We start from the raw sequence: 21348 nt of genomic DNA on the forward strand, positions 1-21348 counted from the left end.
AGGTAGTATTCGAAAAATTAATTGGACTGAAACTTGACAAATCCCCTGGACCAGACGACCTATATCCCAGAGTATTAAAGGAGGTGGCTATAAGATAGTGGATGCTCTAGTGGATTGGTGGCTCTCTTTCACAATTCTACAGAATCTGGAAGGATTCCTGCAGACTGGAAAGTAGCAAGTGTAACCCCACTATTTAAAAAGGGAGTGAGAGGGGAAAACAGAGAACTACAGACATATTTGTCTGACATCTGTAGTAGAGAAAGTGTTAGAATCTATTATAAAAGATGAGATAACTGGACAGTTGGAAAATAACAATATGATTGGGCAGAGTCAACATGAATTTGTGAAAAGAAAATCGTGTTTGTCAAAACTTGGTGATTTTTGAGGATGTTACTTGTAACATAGATAAAGGGGAACCAGTGAATGCTGTGTATTTGGATTTTCAGAAGGCTTTTGATAAGGTCCCACACTAGTCGTGTACTGCAAGGATTAGTGCTTGGGCCACAGCTATTCACAATCTATATAAATGATTTGAATATGGGGAAAAATTGTAATATTTCCAAATTTGCTGATGACACAAAACTAGGAGGGAATGTATGTTGTGAGGAGAATGCAAGGAAGCTTCAAGGGGATTTGGACAGGCTAAGTTAATGGGTAAGAATACAGCAGATGGAATTTAATAAGTGTGAAGTGATCCACCTTGGCAGAAAAAACAGAAAGGCAGAGTATTTCTTAAATGGTGAGAGGTTGAGAAGTGTTGACGTCCAAAGAGACCTGGGTGCCCTTGTTCATGAGTCACTAAAAGCTAGTATGCAGGTGCAGCAAACAACTAAGGCGGCAAATGGTATATTGGCCTTCATTGCAAGGGGATTTGAGTACAGGAGTAAAGATGTATTGCTGCAATTGTATAAAGCCTTGGTGAGACCGCACCTGGAATATCGTGTACAGTTTTGGTCTCCTTATCTAAGGAAGGACATACTTGCCATAGAGGGAGTGCATCGGAGGTTCACCAGACTAATCCCTGGGATGGCGGGATTGTCTTATGAGGAGAGATTACAGAAACTGGGCATGTATTCTCTAGGATTTCGAAGAATGAGAGGTGACTTCATTGAAAATTACAAAATTCTTACACGACGTGACAGGGTAGATGTGGATAGGATGTTTCCTCTGGCTGGTGAGTCTAGAACCAGGGGACACAATCTCAGAATAAGAGGCAGATAATTTAATACTGAGATGAAGAGGAATTTCTTTACTCAGATGGTGGTGAATCTGTGGAATTCTCCACCTCAGAGGGCTGTGGAAGCTCAATCATTGAGCATGTTTAAGACAAAAATTGATAGACTTCTGGATCCTAATGACATCAAGTGATCTGGGAATAGCACAGAAAAATAGCATAGAGGTAGATGATCTGAATGACAGAGCAGGCTCGACAGGCCGAATGGCCTACTTCTGCTCCTATTTTCTATGATTCTATGAAAAGTAATTCTTGAGCCATTCAATAAGTTAATAAAATAAACTGTACACCTTATAGAAATAAATTATCAACTAGCTGACAACTACAACCATACAGAATGCATCCAAAGTTAATGCAGCTAGTACTACTGACCAAATATTCTCCATTAAAAGTTCTACAATTTGAAAAATATTTTACACAACTGTATTAGATAGCAATTAAAGCAGAGAAACAGGCCATTCGCCCTAACAGGTCCTTGCTCAATACAGAATACACTGAACTAGGGAATAAGGGAATCTGGGGAATTATATACTCATCTCTTAGCCCCTACAACTTATCAAGGATCCCAGTAGGAATAGATGAAAAATTGGCTGATTAGTAACAAATGTACACAGGGGCATGCCTTAGATCACTCACTCCATTAGCTATGCAATCTTGATATTTAATCAAGCTGGAATTTAAAATATGCTAAAAAAGATAAGTACTAAATGCAGTCTACTTAATAATTGAGATTTGCTAGAGATTCATTTAAATGTCTTCGAGACAGATGTTTCACTTGAAAAATCAGAAATCCCTCATGAAACAGCTATTTCAAAAGTGTGGCTGCTGCAAAGCACTGCTAACTTGCAGATACTGTAAAGAAACAGAATGTATTTGTGATTTGTTCTACAGAAGACAGAAAAGATACAACAATCTAAAAAACAAGTAGATGCTAGATTCCTAGAGTTTTCAATATGAGCCTATTTAAAATAGGCAAAAACACTAGACATCTTTCGTCATGTCTTCCAAACGAGGAAAATTAATGAATACTAGATAAGTGTTAGGAATTACAAGACAATAACCCAATCAATGTGTCCAGATGATATATCATAGGAATGTATCTTCTGATTAGTCATAAAGTCATTTACGGCACAGAAGGCGGCTATTCGGTCCATCGAGTCCATGCCGGCTCTCCACGTAGCTCTGCAAGTCTATTTCTCTCAGGTGGCCATCCAACTTCCTCTTGAAGTCACTGATTGTCTCCACCTCCAACATCCTTGTAGACAGCGAGTACCAAGTCATGACCACCAAGGTGCAAAAAAGTACTTCCTCAAATCTCCCCCTGCATCTCTTGCCCAAAACCTTCAATCTGTGTCACCTAGTCCTTGTACCATTAGTTAATGGGAACAGTTATTCCTTGTCTAACTTAACTAAGTCTGTCATAATCTTGTACACTTCTATTAAATCTCCCCTCAACCACCTTTGCTTTAAGGAGAACAATCCCAGCTTTTCCAACCTAACCTTGTAACTAACTGGAACCATTCTGGTAAATCTCCTCTGTACCCTCTCAAGGATCCTCACATCCCTCCTAAAGTGTGGTGACCAGAATTGGACACAATACTCCTGTTGGGACCTAACCAGAGTTTTATAAAGGTTCAGCATAACTTCCCTGCTTTTGTACTCAATGCCTCTATTTATGAAGTTCAAGATCCCATATGCTTTACTAACAACTCTCTCAATAAGTTCTGCCACCTTCAAAAGATCTATGCACATGCACACCCAGGTCCCTCTGTTCCTGCACACTCTTTAGAACTGTGCCATTAAGGATATATTGCCACTCCCTATTCCTTCTGCCAAAATGCATCACCTCACACTTATTTGCATAAATTTCCATTTTCCACCTGTCTGTCCACTTCGCGAGCCTATCTATGTCTTGTTGCAGGCGGATCATACCATCCTCACTGTCTGCCACACATCCAAGTTTGGTGTCATCAGCAAATTTTGAGATTCTACTCTGGATTCCCAGATCCAAGTCATATGTAACAAAAAAAGCAGTGGACCCAGCACTGACCCTTGGGGGACACCACTAACTACCATCCTCCAGTCTGAAAAGCAACCATTTACTACGACTTACTGTTTTCTGTCCTTAGGCCAATTTTTAAAAATCCAATTGGACACTGATCCTCCTATTCCATGAGCCTCAATTTTGTTAACCAGCATTTAATGTCGTATCTTATCAAACACTTTCACAAAATCCATATAAACATCCAGTGCATTCCCTTCATCAACCTTCTCGGTATATCAAAAGATTCAATTAGATCAGTCAAGCATGAGTTGCGTTTTACAAATCTATGATGGCTATCCTTAATTAAGTTGAACCTCTCCAAGTGTCTGTTGATATTTTCCCAGATTATTGTTTCTAAGATCTTACCCACCCACTGATGTTAAATTAACTGGCCTGCAGTTGCTAGGACTGTCCTTACACTCTTTCTTAAATAAGGGTGTCATATTTGCCACTCTCCAATCCTCTGGCACCTCCCCCATATCCAGGGAAGAATGGAAAATTATTGCAAGCTCTTCCGCCATCTCCATCCCCACTTCCTTTAGTAATTTGGGATATAAACCATCCAGACCAGGTGACTTACCTACCCTAAACACAGCCAGCCTTTTTAGTACTTCCCTCCCTCTCAATTTTTATCCCATCCATTGCCTCTACTCTCTCCGTTTCTACTGATATTTTGTCAGATTCCATTTCCTTAATGAACACTCATACAAAGTACTCATTAAGTATATTAGCCTTTCCCTGCACTTCTAAGCATACAGTACCCTCTTTGCCCCTACCATTCTATTCTCATATTCTCTCTTTGCCAGTTTTATTTTCCTCTTCACCAACTCATTATATATGGCCTGGTTCTCACTTCATCAGTTCACCTGACATGCATCATACACCTCATTTTGTGTTTCGTTATAATCCCTGTCTCCAAGGAGCCCAGTTCTTGGTTCCACCTTTTGCCCTTGTTGGAATGTACCGAGCCTGTACCTCACAGAAACAGAGTTATACAGCACAGAAACAGGCCCATCGGCCCAACACGTCTGCACCGACCATCAAGCACCCATCCAATCTAATCCCATTTTCCCGCACTTGGCCCGTAGCCTTGAATGTTATGGCATTTCAAGTGCTCATTTAAATACTTAAATGTTGTGAGCGTTCCTGCCTCAACCACCCCTTCAGGCAGTATGTTCCGGATTCCAAGCACCCTCTCAGTGAAAAAATTCCTCAACTCCCCTCTAAACCTCCTGCCCCTCACCTTAAATCTATACCCCTTGGTTACTGACACCTCCGCTAAGGGAAAAAGTTTCTTCCTATCTATCCCATCAATGCCCCTCATAATTTTGTACACCTCAATCAGGTCCCCCCTCAGCCTTCTCTGCTCTAAGGAAAACAACCCCAGCCTATCCTGTCTCTCTACATAACTGAAATGCTCCAGCCCAGGCAACATCCTGGCGAATCTCCTCTGCACCCTCTCCAGTGGAATCACATCCTTCCTATAGTGACAACCAGAACTGTACACAGTACTCCAGCTGTGGCCTAACCAGTGTTTTATACAGCTCTAACATAACCTCCCTGCTCTTATATTCTATGCCTCGGCTAATAAAGGCAAGTATCCCGTATGCCTTCCTAACCACCTTATCTACCTGTGCTGCTGCCTTCAGTGATCTATGGACAAGCACCCCAAGGTCCCTCTGCACTCCCTAGGGTCCTACTGTCCATTGTATATTCCTTTGCCTTGTTAGTCCTCCAAAGTGCATCACCTTGCACTTCTCAGGATTAAATTCCATTTGCCACTACTCCGCCCATCTTACCAGCCCAACTATATAGTCTTGTAATCTAAGGCTTTCCTCCTCCCTATTTACAACACCACCAATTTTTGTGTCGTCTGTGAACTTACTGATCATACCTCCTATATTCATGTCTAAATCATTAATGTACACTACAAAAAGTAAAGGTTCCAGCACCGATCCCTGCGGCACACCACTGGTCACAGGCCTCCATTCGCAAAAACAACCCTCAACCGTCACCCTCTGCCTACTTCCACTAAGCCAATTTTGGATCCAATTTGCCAAATTACCCTGGACCCCATGGGCTCTTACGTTCTTAACCAATCTCCCATGCGGGACCTTATCAAAAGCCTTACTGAAGTCCATGTAGACGACATCAACTGCTTTACCCTCATCTACACAGCTAGTCACCTCTTCAAAAAAAGTCAATCAAGTTTGTTAGACACGATCTCCTCCAACAAAGCCATGCTGACTATCCCTGATTAATCCCTGCCTCTCCAAGTGGAGATTAATCCTGTCTCTCAGAATTTTTTCCAATAATTTCCCTACCACTGACGTTAGACTCACAGGCCTATAATTACCTGGTTTATCCCTGCTACCCTTCTTGTATAATGGTACCACATTAGCTGTCCTCCAGTCCTCTGGTACCTCTCCTGTGGCCAGAGAGGATTTGAAAATTTATGTCAGAGCCCCTGCTATCTCCTCCCATGCCTCACATAGCAGCCCGGGGATACATCTCATCTGGGCCTGGGGATTTATCCACCTTTAAGCCCACTAATACTTCCTTATCAATGCTAATCTGCTCAAGTATATCACAATCACTCTCCCTGATCACTACACCTACATCGTCCCTCTCCATAGACGAAAAATAATCATTCAGAACCTCACCTACATCCTCCGGCTCCACACACAGATTGCCTCTTTGATCCCTAATGGGGCCCTACTCTTTCCTTGGTTATCCTCTTGCCCTTAATATACTTATAAAACACCTTGGGATTTTCCTTTATCTTGTCTGCCAGTGTCATGCCCCCTCTTCACTCTCCTAATTACTTTTTTAAAGTACCCCCCTACACTTTCTATACTCTTCTAGGGCCTCCGCTGTTTTCAGTCCTCTGAATCTGTCGCAAGCCACCTTTTTTTTCCTTATCCAATCTTCTATATTTCCCTTGACTTGTTGGTCGCACTCTTCATCTTTACAGGAACATGTTGGACCTGAACCCTCATCATTTCTTTTCTGAATGACTCCCACTGGTCAGATGTAGATTTTCCTATAAGAAACTGCTCCCAGTCCACTTTGGCCAGATCCTATTTATCATATTGAAATTTTCCTTCCCCCAATTCAATACTTTAATTTTCGGTCCCTCTATGTCCTTTTCCATAGCTACCTTACATCTTAGAGTTATGATCACTATCCCCGAAATGCTCCCCCAGTGACACTTCTACCACTTGTCCGGCTTCAATTCCTAGGATTAAGTCCAGTACCGCTCCTCCTCTACGTGATGGCTTAAAAAGCGCTCCTGAATGCACTCGAAGAATTCCACCCCCTTTAAGCCTTTTGCACTAATACTATCCCTCTAATATAGAAGTTGAAATCCCCTATTATTACCCTATTATTTTTGCACCTCTCTGAGATTTGCCTACATATCTGCTCCTCTACCACTGCCTGTTTGGAGGCCTGCAGTACACTCCCAGCCAAGTGATTGTCCCCTTTTTGTTTTTAAGTTATACCCATATGGCCTCATTAGAGGAACCTTCTAAGATATCATCCCTCCTTACTGCAGTAATTGACTCCTTAGTCAACAGTGCAATGCCACCTCCTCTTTTACCCCCACCCCTATCACATCTGAAGATTCTATACCCTGGGATATTGAGCTGCCAGTCCTGCCCTTCCCTCAACCATGTTTGTGTAATAGCAAAAATAATCATTTCCCATGTGTTAATCAACGCCCTCAATTCGTCTCCCTTAATAGTAAGACTCCTTGCATCAAAATAGATACAATCCAGCCTTGCATTATTTGCTCGAGCCTTAACAGGTCTATATTCACTCTGCCTTCCAGACTGACTCAGTTTCTCTTCTATATTTGACTGTACATCACCCCCTATTGTGCTTCCACTCTGTATCTCAACCCCCTGCCAAATTAGTCTAAACCCCACCCCCAACAGCACTAGCAAACCTCCCAACGAGGATGTTGGTCCCGTTCTGGTTCAGGTGCAACCCGTCCAACTTGTACAGATCCCACCTACGCCAGAAATAGGCCCAGTGATCCAGGAAACTAAAGCCCTCCCTCCTGCACCATCTCTTCAGCCATGCATTCATCTGCTCTAACCTCCTATTCCTATACTCACTAGCCTATGGCCCCAGGAGAAACCCAGAGATTACAACCTTTAACGGCCTACTCTTTAATCTGCTACCTAGCTCCCAAAATTCTTTTTGCAGGACCTCATCCTGCTTTCTACCCATGTCATTGGTACCAATGTGGACCACAACCTCCGTCTGTGCACCGTCACCCTCCAGAATACTCTGTAACCACTTGGTGATATCCATGACCCTCGTACCAGGGAGGCAACATACCATCGTGGAATCAAGTCTGCGACCACAGAAACGCCTATTTGTTCCACTAACCATAGAATCCCCTACCACTATTGCCCTCTTGTCCCTTTTTCTCCATCCCAGCACAGCTGAGTCACCCATGATGTTCTAGTTATGACTCTCGGTGCACTCTCCAGATGAACCCTCTTTCCCATCAGTACTCAGAACTGAACATCGGTTAGAAAGTGGGATGTCCTCTGGGAACTCCTGCACTACCTTCCCTGACTTCTTTGACTGTTTGGCAACCACCCAGTCCCCCCCGACTGTGCTCATCTAGGCACCAGTTGACTACCACCTGCAACTTGCCATCCACGTAGTCCTCCACCTTGCGGATGTGCCACAGTGACTCCAGCTGCCGCTCGAGCTCCGAAACCCGTAGCTCAAGCTTCTGCAACCGGAGACACTTTCTGCAGACATGTTCGCCAAGGTCACATAACACATCCACGACTTCCCACATTGCACAGGAGGCACATGCAGCTTGGCCAAGCTGCCCTGCCATTACTTAACTTTACAATGAAAACGTGCTAGTGTAATAACTTACCAGCTGTTTACAATCAGTTTTTACCCCCTGTACCTTAGAGGCTGAGAAAAAAAGAGACCAAAGAGCACCTTCTACCATCCCCAGCCAGTGAAAATAGCCACACTCAACTTACAGCATCATTCTGTGCAAAGAGCACTAGAACAGCTAGTAAATACTAATAATTTACAGGTAGCTATCCTAGGGCTTTAATTTAAAAGGAACCTTTTTTTTTTACTCCAATCTATTTCAGCTATCCCTAGGCAATAACAGCTGCCGTCCACCGACCAATAAGCACACAGAATTTCAGTGATGTCACTATTAATTTTTCCCCCACTTAATCCAAACAGAGCGCGCGCAGAAACAGAGAGCCTTCCGCTGCCCTGGACGTCAGGTCGGTGAAGGGCCTCAAGCCTCTGCCTTTTATAGCTCTTATAGTGAAGAGGATAGCTGTAGACTTCAGAATGATATCTATGGTCTGGTTGAGTGGGCGGAAAAGTGGCCAATGGAACTCAAACTAGAGAAGTGTGAGGTAATGCATATGGGGAGGGCAAACAAGGCAAAGGAATAACAATAAATGGGAGGATATTGCGAGGGGTAGAAGAAGTGAGAGACCTTGGAGTGCATGTCCACAGGTCCTTGAAGGTGGCAGGACAGATAGATAGAGTGGTGAAGAAGGCATATGGAATGCTTTCCTTTATTGGTTGAGGTATAGAATACAAAAGCAGGGATGTAATACTGGAACTGTATAAAACGCTGGTTAGGCCACAGTTGGAGTACTGCATACAGTTCTGGTAACCACATTACAGGAAGGACATAATTGCTCTCTCTCTCACTTGAGAGTGTGCGAGGGAGGGAGCACGAGGCGGGTGGGGGGGGGGGGGGGGAGAAAGAGAGAGAGAGAGCGAGAGTATACAGAGGAGATTGACAAGAACGTTGCCAGGACCTGAAAGGTGCAGCAATGAGAAAAGATTGGATCAGCTACAGTTGCTTTCCTTAGAATAGAGGAGGCTGAGGAAAATTGAGGCGTACAAAATTATGAGGGGCCTAGATACTGTAGGCAGGAAGGACCCGTTTCCCCTGGCGGAGATGACAATTACCAGGGGGCAGAGATTTAAGGTGATTGGTAGAAGGATTAGAGGGGACATGAGGAAACACTTCCACCCAGAGGGTGGCGGGTATCTGGAATTCACTGCCAGGAATGGTGGTGGAGGCAGAAACCCTCAACTCATTTAAAAGGTACCTGGACATGCACCTGAAGTGCTATAACCTACAAGGCTACAGACCAGGTGCTGGAAGGTGGGATTAGATTGGGCGGCTAGTTTTTTCGGCCGGCGCAAACATGATGGGCTGAATGGCTTCCTGTGCCATAGCTTTTCTGTGGTTCTATGGTTTCTATGGTTCTCTAGTCTCTCCACATAGAAGTTCTCATCCCTGGTACCAGTTTGGTAACTCTCCTCTGCACCTTCTCCAAGGCCTTGACATTCTTCTGAAAGCGTGGTACCAAGAATTGGACATGATGCTCCAGCTGAGGGCCAACCAGTGATTTATAACTTCCTTGCTTTTGTACTCCAAGCCTTTATTTTTAAAGCCAAGGATCCTGTATACTTTTTTTTAAAACAACCTTATCAATTCATCCTGCCATTGTTAAAGAAATGCGTCTGAACCCCCAGGCCTTTCTGGTTATGCATCCCTCATTAAAACTATACCAGTTTATATTGTTTCTCTTCAATCTTTCTTCCAAAATGCCTCACTTCACATTAAGTTGATCAATACCAGTAAGTGAAATACTCATCAGTGTAGCTCAAACATATGTGCTAAGTGGTTTCATAGAATCTTATAATTTCAAAGCACAGGAAACCAATTGGCCCATCACACCTGCACATATCCCCATACCCTTTTAAACTTTTCTTCAAATATTTATCAACTTCCCCTGTTATAAGCTACTATAGATTAGAATTTTGACATTTTGGTGAGTCACTCCATGTCCTAAGAACACACTGTAAAAAAAAAAAGCTGTCCCAACCTCTCCCTTTGTTCTTTGGATGATTTAAAATTTAAGCCGTCTAATTACCAACCCAGTAACCAGTAAAATATTTTTTCCCAACCTCACTCATCATAAACAATGAACACCTCTATCAGATCTTTTAATCATCTTTGTTCTAACAAGAAGAATGCCATTTTGTCTAGTCTCTCCTCATAACCAAGGCCTCCAAGCCTGGTTTCATCTTCACTCCTTTAACCAAGCTACTGGTCATCATTTCTAATCTCTCCTTCTTTGACTCAGCATCCAATTTTTGATTATGCCTGAATGAAACACCTTAGGACATTTTTTTTTTTTAAAAGGCACTATACAAATGCAGGCCATTATTATTATTGTAATTGAGAACAGTACAATCAACTCTCTGGTGAAGTTTCACTGCCAATATATTTGTTTTTAAAAGTCTGAGCTATAGAACATAACTGTTTTGGGAAGCAAGCATTTAGTTCCTTTTACATTTTAATGCAATTCTGTAGTTGAGGTGAGCTGCTCAACTTTTACCTTCATTTAAAAATGTGGATCAAGGGGTCCAGGTGAATAAGTAACTAACTCTCTCGTGTCTAGTCACCACGATTCTTGTGAATATGTTGATAAAATGTCGGACTATATTTGCCCTTTGGCAAATAAGGTCAATAGTATTTCATGTTCTTTATTTTGCTTTTCTGAACTTACGGATAACAGGAATTATAGAAATGCTTACCAGGTTGGAATTCATGGCTTCTTGAACTTTTGCAGTTAAATAGTTAGTAACCTTAATGAGTGCACCTACAGCTTCATTCATTCTCTTAAAGTAAACAATTCAAACTAAAATGCAAATATTAATGAGTTTTATCACAGCATATAGGTTGGAAACTAAATGTGTCTAGAAGCTTAACTTGCATTTAAACCTCCAAACAAAAGCATAAATAACCATTTTGAATGTTATCAAAATTTACATCAGTTTTTGTTTTGCAATCATTGCACTACAAAGCTCAGCATGGTTCCAAATGCACTTCATTTTCCAGGCTTTGTACATGCATAAACATCCTTAAATTCATGCTATGATAATTGCAGTACTCTCCTACCATTCTGAGATTCAACTTCAGTTATTCTGGCTAGACTCCAGAAGTTTTATAACCTCCTGCTTATTTCCACTGTGGGGAATCTTGCTTCCCCTGTCCACTCCACGTCCCATTTAGTCCTCATCCCACCTACCTGCCGATGCTATGATCTTGAAAACTCATCTCTTCCTGAGTGACTCACTATGAAAGCACTGACATTTCATTTTTTTATGATGAGTCCACAGACCAGAGGCAATCTAGCCAATGGACTCTATCCTGCCCATTTAATCAGCTGGGGAAAATTTCATACAGAAAACGGTCAAGAAAACCTCACTATCAGTTAGAAAGAGGTGGTCAGTTGCCACAAGTTAGCTGCATGTTAAAATGAACAACTTTAGCCTAGATAACTGGCATCAGAGACACTTGTTAGTTTTGTAAACAGATGTGCCTCTATGCAATAAACAAGACATGTCTTATTTTCTTTCTTTGTTAAGGCCACAGCAATCCATTCTAGATTGCTTTCTCCCCACACACTCCTTCAACCCACTAATGAAGCAAAAAGCCTACTGCTTTTTAGTTTTGGTTATAAAAAAGGTGCAAGATTTTGAGGAGGAGTTTTTGTCCAGCTCAGAAATCAGAAGATGACAGCTGGCCTGAAGCTACAGGGTGAGGACAGAATTTTAATATTCAAGTATAGCAAATATTCAGAGTTTGATGCTAGCAGCTGTTCAGGCAAACGCTGTTTACGTTTGAAAGTCAGTTTTAGGACACTAGCGCAACAAACTCTTCTAACATGTGTGGATAATATTTGTGGGCAATCATAAATCTTCAGTGCATCTGAGGGCAGTATGACAGGCCCTAGGAAGTGAGTCAATTTTAATTCAAGAAACACAGGTTCAGAGGAGATATGAAGTTTTTGAAGTGAAGGTAATAACTTTTGTCCAGTTGAATAGGTTTTCACAATGGATAGGGATAGGAGCCTTGGAGACATGATTATATATGTAAGTCAATAGTTGTTAGCAAGTATCCGTGACCCCCCACTCCCAACACAAGTCAAAACCCTTCGGAACGGATCACTCAAGTATTTGGTGAGTACAGATTCCCTGCAATTGTCAATAAGGAGCTGGACGAGTTCTTGAGTTATGGACAAGAGGTTGTCATAGCTGAAAGCAGCGAGACTCGCCAGTTGCTTTGGTTTCCTACAGGTTTATTTGATTACCTTTACGGGTCAGAGAGAAATTCCCCAAAGTTTTTTTTCTTAAATTGATTAGTTTCTTTTAATTTGAGTGCCAGAAGATTGAATGACTGGAAGGGTGTTGGTCAATGGTGTCGGAAGACGCATGTCTAGATGGGGTGGACTGGATGAATTACACTATTAACACAGTTGGTCAGGACATCAACACAATACCTCTTTCCACAATCGCAAAAAAAGGAGTAACACAACAATAAATTTTCATTCAGTCCTTAAATAGATTCCCCAGTACTATATACCAGTCTTTATTTTTCATACCATCAAAATTGAAACTACTTGTACAGTAAGTACAAAGGAGATCAAAAAAGGGAATAAGAGGAGCAAAAAGTGAGTATGAGAATAGATAGGCAGCTAACATAAAAGGGAACCCAAAAGTAATTTATACAAATAGTAGAAAGGTAGCCAAAAGAAGAGTGGAACTGAGTAGGGACAATCTTCTTTTGGAGGTAGATAGCATGTCTGAGGTACTAAATAAATATTTCACATCAGTCTTCATTAAACATGCTGCTGCAAAAGGAGGAGGTAGTAGCAGTATTAGATACGTTAAAAATAAAGAGGCACTTAAAAGTACTCATAGAAAAGTCATGAGGTCCAGATGGGGTGCATCCTAGATTACTGAGGAAAGGAAGGAAAAAATTGCAGAGGTTTTGGCCAAAATCTTCCAATCCTCCTTAGAGGGGCAGTTCCAGAGGACTAGAGGATTGTCAATGTTACGTCCTGTTTAAAAAGGGGAGATGGATAAACCCGATAACAACAGACCGGTCAACCTAATGTCAGTGATGGGGAATTCTTTGAGACAATAATCTGGGACAAAATTAATTGGCACTTGGAAAAGTATGGACCAATAAATAAGGTCAGCATAATTTGTTAGAAGAAAATTGGGTTTGACTTACTTGATTGAGTTCTTTAATAAAGTATTTGAGAGGGTTGATGAGGATAGTGTGAAAAATGTTGTGCATGTGGACTTTTAGAAGGCATTTCATTAAAGTAGCACATAATAGACTTATCAAAATTAAAGCCCATTGGATTAAAGGGACATTGGCAGTGTGAATACAAAATTGGTTAAAAGACAGGAGAAGTGGCGAATGATTACTTTTCAGACTGGAGGGAAGTATACAGTGGCAATCCCTTGGAGCCAGTATTTGGACCACTGCTTTTTGGGCGGCGCAGTGGCTAGCACCGCAGCCTCACAGCTCCAGGGACCAGGGTTCGATTCTGGGTACTGCCTGTGTGGAGTTTGCAAGTTCTCCCTGTGATCGCGTGGGTTCCCGCCGGGTGCTCCGGTTTCCTCCCACAGCCAAAGACTTGCGGGTTGATATGTAAATTAGCCATTGTAAATTGCCCCTAATGTAGGTAGGTGGTAGGAGAATCGTGGGGATGTGGTAGGGAATATGGGATTAATGTAGGATTAGTATAAAATGGGTGGTTGATGGTCAGCACAGACTCGGTGGGCCAAAGGGCCTGTTTCAGTGCTGTACCTCTAAAATAAAAATTAAAATAAAATATATGTTAATAACCTGCATTAGGGTATACACAGCATAATTTCAAAGTTTGCAGATGAAGCGAAACTTTATAATAAACAATGTGGACAACAGTAACAGACTTCAGGAGGACAGAGATTGGTGAAATTTAATACAGAAATGTGAAATAATACATTTGGTAGGAATAATGAGAAGAGGCAATATAAACTAAATGATACCATTTTAAACGGAATACAGGAACAAAGAGACTGGAGTGTCTGTACACAAATGTTTGAAGCTGGCATGGAAAGTTGAGAAGGCGGCTTAAAAAAAATTGGGATTCTTGTTTCATTAATAGATGAATACAGTACAAAAGCAATGAAATTATGGTAAACCTGCAATCAGCATTGGCTAAGCCTCAGCTGGAGTACTCAACTTTTCGCACAAACATCAGGAATGATGTCAAGGCCTTACAGGGTGCAGAACAGATTTACTAGAATGGAGCCAGGGATGAGGGACTTCAATTATGTGGAGAGATTGGAGAAGCTGCAGTTGTTCTCCTTTGAGCAGAGGTTAACAGGAGATATCAAAATCATGAATAGTTTTGATAGCACGACAGCTTAAATAAGGAGATTTAAACCAGTAACCAATTTAAGCAAAAGGACCAGAGACGGCATTCAGAATTCTTTTTAAAAAAACATGAGTGGCTACTATTTGGATTGCACTGCCTAAAGGGGTGGAGAAAGCAGATTCAACAGTATATTTCAATAGAGGATTGGATAAATGCTTGAAGGGAAAAAATTTACAGGGCTATGGGGAAAGAGTAGGGGTACAGGACTAATCGGATAGCATGACAAACAAGCCGGCACAGGCACAATAAGCGGAATGGCCTGCTTCTGTGCTATGATACATCCCGAGAGGCAAAAAGAACTTAGACAGTTGAAATATAGCTTATATATTTTATTAACCGTTTTTGAAGAAATTAAGTTGCAACAAAAATCATATTTCATATGTTTACACAGAAAATAATAAATTCCCATACCTTCCGTACTCAGGCCAGGACTGGAGGTAAATTTGGCCACATCTACAATCTTCACAGCAAACTGCTGTCCTGTTTCTCTGTTGATACATCGTCGCACAACACTGAACGGTCCCCTGAAATTTAAAGGCACAGGTCAAAAAAATGTCACCGGATACCCTAATTTTTTTTTTTAAAGCCTAAATTTTCAATATCTCAGCAAACCAGTGTTAAAACCAATGGACCAAAGCAACAGGGATGAGACCTACAGAAAATTTCTTCCAATAATTATATTTTTCATAGGATTATTCAGAAGCATTTTTAAAATGTAATTAGATTAAATCTAATGCAGTACATTTTTAAACTACTTTAAATTACAGTTATATCTAATAGTTTTCCGCAACAGTTAAAAATTGTACACTTCCTCAATTAAACAGTGTACTTCATTAACACTGACAAAAGCAAATACAGTTATCAACCAATTGCTTTCATCAACATATGCTGGTTATACACAAACTGGGTTCTCATTTTTTTTATTCGTTTGTGGGATGCAGGTGTCTCTGGCTAGGCCAGCATTTATTGCCTATCCCTAACTGCCCTTGAACTGAGTGGCTTTCAGAGGGCATTTTTATTTTTAAGAGTAATCACATTGCTGAGTTCAGACCAGGTAAGGACGGAAGGTTTCCCTAAAGGACATTAGTGAACCAAATGTGTTTTTACAACAATCAACAATGGTTTCATGGTCCATTAGACTAGCTTTTTAATTCCAAATTTATTAATTGAATTCAAATTTCAGCATCTGCCGTGGTGGGATTTGAACCCATGTCCACACAGCATTAGACTGTGCTCTGGACTACTAGTCCAGTGACATTACCACTACGCCACTGCGTACCCACATCTTGCAAGTACTTTATCAGTAGCTACCTTTACACTTTAGTTGATTTGATATGAAATGATACTCTCAATTGTCTTCAATCATCAGTTATCCTGAATAATCATTTGTGTTTTCATCCCCCCATTGTTTTATCTGCAGTTATAAGACATTCAGAAGTCGCAGAATAGTAACAAATTTTGCTGGACATCCAAGTCTCTGGAGAACTTTCCAAAGGGCTACGCGACAGATCAATAAAGGCCATGGAGAGCTCTTCGTGTCGTTTCAGACATTTGTCTTGAATTTGTTGAGCGACAAAGATCATGTATTGGTTACCCTGGATAGCCAGAAATCACACTGGGTCTCCGGAAGGATGTCTTCGCTGATGGGTAGGAGGCAGTTCAGGAGGATTTGAAAGAATCTTCCCAACGGTGGACAAAAGGGATATGCTTCTATAGTTCCCACAAATAGATTTATCACCCTTCCCAAAAAATGAAACAATGATGGCATTGCGGAAATAGAGAGGCAGTACCTCTTCTTCCCAGATTTTTGCAAAAAAGTCTGAGAATTCGAGCGAAGGTTCATGACCCCCACCTTTATAGATCTCTACAGGAATGTTGTCCAGACCACACGGTATGACAGCAACTGCCCTTTGCAATGGATTAGAGACAGAACCCTTGCGCATCCAGATGGGATCAAGCAAGGCTGTGTGATTGCACCTATTCTCTTCACCATCTACCTCAGCCTGGTCATGGAACTCAATCGTGGCCAACAAAAGGGGTCTTTTGTTTTATTCTTTCATGGGACATGGACGTCACCAGCATTTGTTGCCCATCCCGAATTGTCCTCGACAACTGAGCGGCTTGCTAGACCAGAGGGCAGTTAAGAGTCAACCACATTGCTGTAGGTTTGGAGTCACATGGATGCCACACCAGGTAAAGACGGAAAATTTCCTTCTCTAAAGGACATTAATGAACCAGATGGGTTTTAACGACAATTAATGATAGTTTTACGGGACCATTACTGAGACTAGCTTTCAATTCCAGATTTTTTAATTAACTGAGTTGATCGTTTAATTGAATTTAAACTCCACCAGCTGCCGTGGTGGGATTTGAACCTGTGCCCCCAGGACATTTGCCTGGGCCTCTAGATCGCTAGTTCAGTGACATTACGACTACGCCACCAACAGGAATCTTTTTAAGCTCAACAGGTTGAGAGCCAAGGTGAAGGTGACCCTCCAGCATATCTACGACTTACAATATGCTGCGACTGTGCAATTGTGGCCCACACTGCAAGTGACATTCAGACCACCTTAACCTCTTCAACTCCACATACAAAAGGGTTCATCTCTCACTCAACATCAAGTCCAAAATCCTCCACCAGCCCTCCCCCAGACAAGCATCTACACAGCCAACTATTCATATTGATGGGAAAACTTTGAACACTTCTCATATCTCAGCAGCTGCCTTTCTCAAAAGGTCACCATCGAAGTGGAGATCCAACACAGAATCAGCTGTGCTAGCACAGCCTTCCAAAAATTGCGCAACTGGGACTTGGACAACAAAGATCTCCAAAAGAGGGCAAAGACTTTAGTCTACAACGCAGTCGTTATCACCACCTCCAGGCCCTGGAGGACTTCCATCAGTGGCGTCTCTGCAGGATACTCAAAGTCAAGTTGGAAGACAGGTGAACAAGCTGCAGCATTCTCACTGAAGCCAATTCCTCCAGCATCACAACCACGATTATGCAAAATCAGCTCCATTGGTCTGGGCACTGCATTTACATGCCAAATAATCAGCTTCCAAAGCAGATACTCTTCTCACAACTTAAGGATGGCAACCGATCTCAAGGAGGACAGAGAAAACTTTTTAAGGAGACTCTGAAGGCCTCACTGAAAAGGGGACAAATTGACATCAGCGAACTTGCCACAAACCATACCAGGTGGCAGTGCCTCATCCAACAAGCCGCGACACAGTTAGAAACTGATGGCATAAACTCTGCTGTGGAGAAACAACGAAAACAGAAGGAAAAAGAGCAGAACCCTGGCTTGGGAAACCACCCCCCACCCCCTTCCACAGGGCAACTTGTGTCCTCTCTGCTTAAAGATCTGGAGTTCCAGAATTGGCCTGCTGAGTCACCCAAGAACACACAAATCATGAATGCGAGGCAGACATCATCCTCATTTCGAGGGACTGAGACCAACAAAGACACTAGGCGATTTCAACTGCAGAAACATCTGAAATTAATTCTAAAAAGCACAAGTCACAGCATTAATGTGTCAATCCTAAGAATTTTCAATTTATTCAGTACGGTAAGCATTGCCCTGACGTTTTACTCATTGTATAAGTTTGTGCATTTTGTGTTAATAGCTCACTTGTCAAATGGCTTGATAATTGTGCAGAATATGCAACTGACAAATGAGATTTACATACTCAAACAACACTATTATGTATTGGTAGAAACTTAATAGTTGTAAATTTAAACGTGCTCAACAACTACTGCTAGCTTTTATAGAAGGGCAATCCTGTCAGTACAATAAAAAGTAATCTACAGATAATACATTTAATAAAGAAAAGCACAGTTGCATTCAAGCAAGATACTTAAAGTAACTAAAAGCAAAATACTGCGGATGCTGGAAATCTGAAATAAAAACAAGAAATGCTGGAACCACTCAGCAGGTCTGGCAGCATCTGTGGAAAGAGAAGCAGAGTTAACGTTTCGGGTCAGTGAACCTTCTTCGGAACTGACAAATATTAGAAAAGTCACAGGTTATAAGCAAGTGAGGTGGGGGTGGGGTAAGAGATAACAAAGGAGAAGGTGTAGATTGGACAAGGCCACATTGCTCCATCACCTTTTGGTCAGCAAAGGCAAACAATATGTTAATGGTGTGTTGAAAGACAAAGCATTAGGACAGATTAGGTGTTAACGGACTGAATATTGAACAGCAGCAAGTGCAAACCTGAAAAAAAACAGTGGGTAAGCAAACTGAACAAACTAAGATGAAATGAAATAAAAGCAAAAAAAAAAGATTATAAAAAAATGTAAAAAAGAAAAAATAACTAAAAATGAAAGTAAAATGGGGGGCTGTGTCATGCTCTGAAATTATTGAACTCAATGTTCATTCCGGCAGGCTGTAGTGTGCCTAATTGGTAGATGAGATGCTGTTCCTCAAGCTTGCGTTGATGTTCACTGGAACACTGCAGCAATCCCAGGACAGAGATGTGAGCGTGAGAACAGGGGGGAGTGTTGAAATGGCAAGCAACCGGAAGCTCAGGGTCCTGCTTGCGGACTGAGCGGAGGTGTTCTGCAAAGCGGTCACCCAGTCTGCGCTTGGTCTCCCCAATGTAGAGGAGACCACATTGTAAGCAGCGAATACAGTATACTACATTGAAAGAAGTACAAGTAAATTGCTGCTTCACCTGAAAGGAGTGTTTGGGGCCTGGGATAGTGAGGAGAGAGAAGGTAAATGGGCAGGTATTACATCTCCTGCGATTGCAGGGGAAGGTGCCATGGGACGGGGACAAGGTGGTGGGGGTAATGGAGGAGTGGACCAGGGTGTCACGGAGGGAACGATCCCTTCGGAATGCTGATAGGGGAAGGGAGGGGAAGACGCGTTTGGTAGTGGCATCACGCTGGAGGTGGCGGAAATGGCAGAGGATGATCCTTTGGATATGGAGGCTGATGGGGTGGAAAGTGAGGACAACGGGAGTCTTGTCACGGTTCTGGGAGGGAGGGAAAGGGGTGAGGGTAGAGGTGCAGGAAATGGGCCGGACACGGTTGAGGGCCCTGTCAACAACAGTGGGGGGGAAATCCTCGTTTGAGGAAAAAGGAGGTCATACCAGAAGCACCGTCATGGAAGGTAGCATCATCAGAGCAGATGCATCGGAGACGGAGAAACTGGGGGAATGGAATGGAGTCCTTACAGGAGGTAGGGTGTGAAGAAGTGTAATCGAGGTAGCTGTGGGAGTCGGTGGACTTATATTGGATATTAGTAGACAACCTATCCCCAGAGATGGAGACAGAGAAGTCGAGGAAGGGAAGTGTCAGAGATGGACCATGTAAAGGTGAGAAGGGTGGAAATTGGAAGCAAAATTGATAAAGTTTTCCAGTTCGGGGCGGGAGCAGGAAACGGCACCGATACAGTCATCAATGTACCGGAAAAAGAGTTGGGGGAGGGGACCTGAGTAGGACTGGAACAAAGAATGCTCGACATATCCCACAAAAAGACAGGCATAACTAGGACCCATGCGGATACCCATAGCGACACCTTTTACTTGAAGGAAGTGCGTGGAGTTGAAGGAGAAGTTGTTCAGTGTGAGAACAAGTTCAGCCAGGCGGAGGAGGGTGGTGGTGGATAGGGACTGGTTGGGCCTGTATTCCAGGAAGAAGCAGAGAGCCCTCAACCCTCACCCCTTCCCCTCCCTCCCAGAACCGTGACAGGGTTCCCCTTGTCCTCACTTTCCACCCCATCAACCTCCATATCCAAAGGATCATCCTCCGCCATTTCCGCCACCTCCAGCGTGATGCCACTACCAAACACATCTTCCCCTCCCTTCCCCCGTCAGCATTCCGAAGGGATCGTTCCCTCCGCGACACCCTGGTCCACTCCTCCATTACCCCCACCACCTCGTCCCCGTCCCATGGAACCTTCCCCTGCAATCGAAGGAGGTGTAATACCTGCCCATTTACCTCCTCTCTTCTCACTACCCCAGGCCCCAAACACTCCTTTCAGGTGAAGCAGCGATTTACTTGTACTTCTTTCAATGTAGTATACTGTATTCGCTGCTCACAATGTGGTCTCCCCTACATTGGGGAGACCAAACGCAGACTGGGTGACCGCTTTGCGGAACACCTCCACACAGTCCGCAAGCAGGAACCTGAGCTTCCGGTTGCTTGCCATTTCAACACTCCCCCCTGCTCTCATGCTCGCATCTCTGTCCTGGGATTGCTGCAGTGTTCCAGTGAACATCAACGCAAGCTCGAGGAACAGCATCTCATCTACTGATTAGGCACACTACAGTTATTTTTTCTTTTTTACATTTTTTACAATCTTCTTTTTGCATTTATTGCATTTCATTTTAGTTTGTTCAGTTTGCTTACCCACTGTTTTTTTTCAGGTTTGCACTTGCTGCTGTTCAATATTCAGTCCGTTAACACCTAATCTGTACTAATGCTTTGACTTTCAACACACATTGTTTGCCTTTGCTCTATGACCTTTTGGTCAGCTATGTGGCCTTGTCCAATCTACACCTTCTCCTTTGTTATCTCTTGCCCCACCCCCACCTCACTTGCTTATAACCTGTGACTTTTCTAATATTTGTCAGTTCCGAAGAAGGTTCACTTTCCACAGATGCTGCCAGACCTGCTGAGTGGTTCCAGCATTTCTTGTTTTTATTACTTAAAGTAACTGCAAGTGACAGTTTTAAAAAGGTAAGGTTTACATATATTGATCTACGTTGGAATCCCTTTAAATCACCACTGAAAACTTAAATCTTAGTTAACTAAT

The 21348-nt window shown here is 42.5% G+C and overlaps 1 protein-coding gene across 5 annotated transcripts in view; it reads right to left on the reverse strand.

Annotated features, from left to right (window-relative positions):
- The window catches only part of caska (calcium/calmodulin-dependent serine protein kinase a), a 615545-nt gene that overhangs the window by 455553 nt on the left and 138644 nt on the right, over nucleotides 1-21348 (reverse strand). For all 5 annotated transcript variants that reach the window (XM_068040666.1, XM_068040667.1, XM_068040665.1 and 2 more), the window contains exon 2: nucleotides 14996-15108. In XM_068040666.1, coding sequence (XP_067896767.1) covers nucleotides 14996-15108 — 113 coding nt within the window. The remainder of the gene's footprint in view (nucleotides 1-14995; nucleotides 15109-21348) is intronic.

This window comes from Heterodontus francisci, chromosome 10 (assembly GCF_036365525.1).
Source record: "Heterodontus francisci isolate sHetFra1 chromosome 10, sHetFra1.hap1, whole genome shotgun sequence".
NCBI classification, from domain to species: Eukaryota; Metazoa; Chordata; class Chondrichthyes; order Heterodontiformes; family Heterodontidae; genus Heterodontus; species Heterodontus francisci.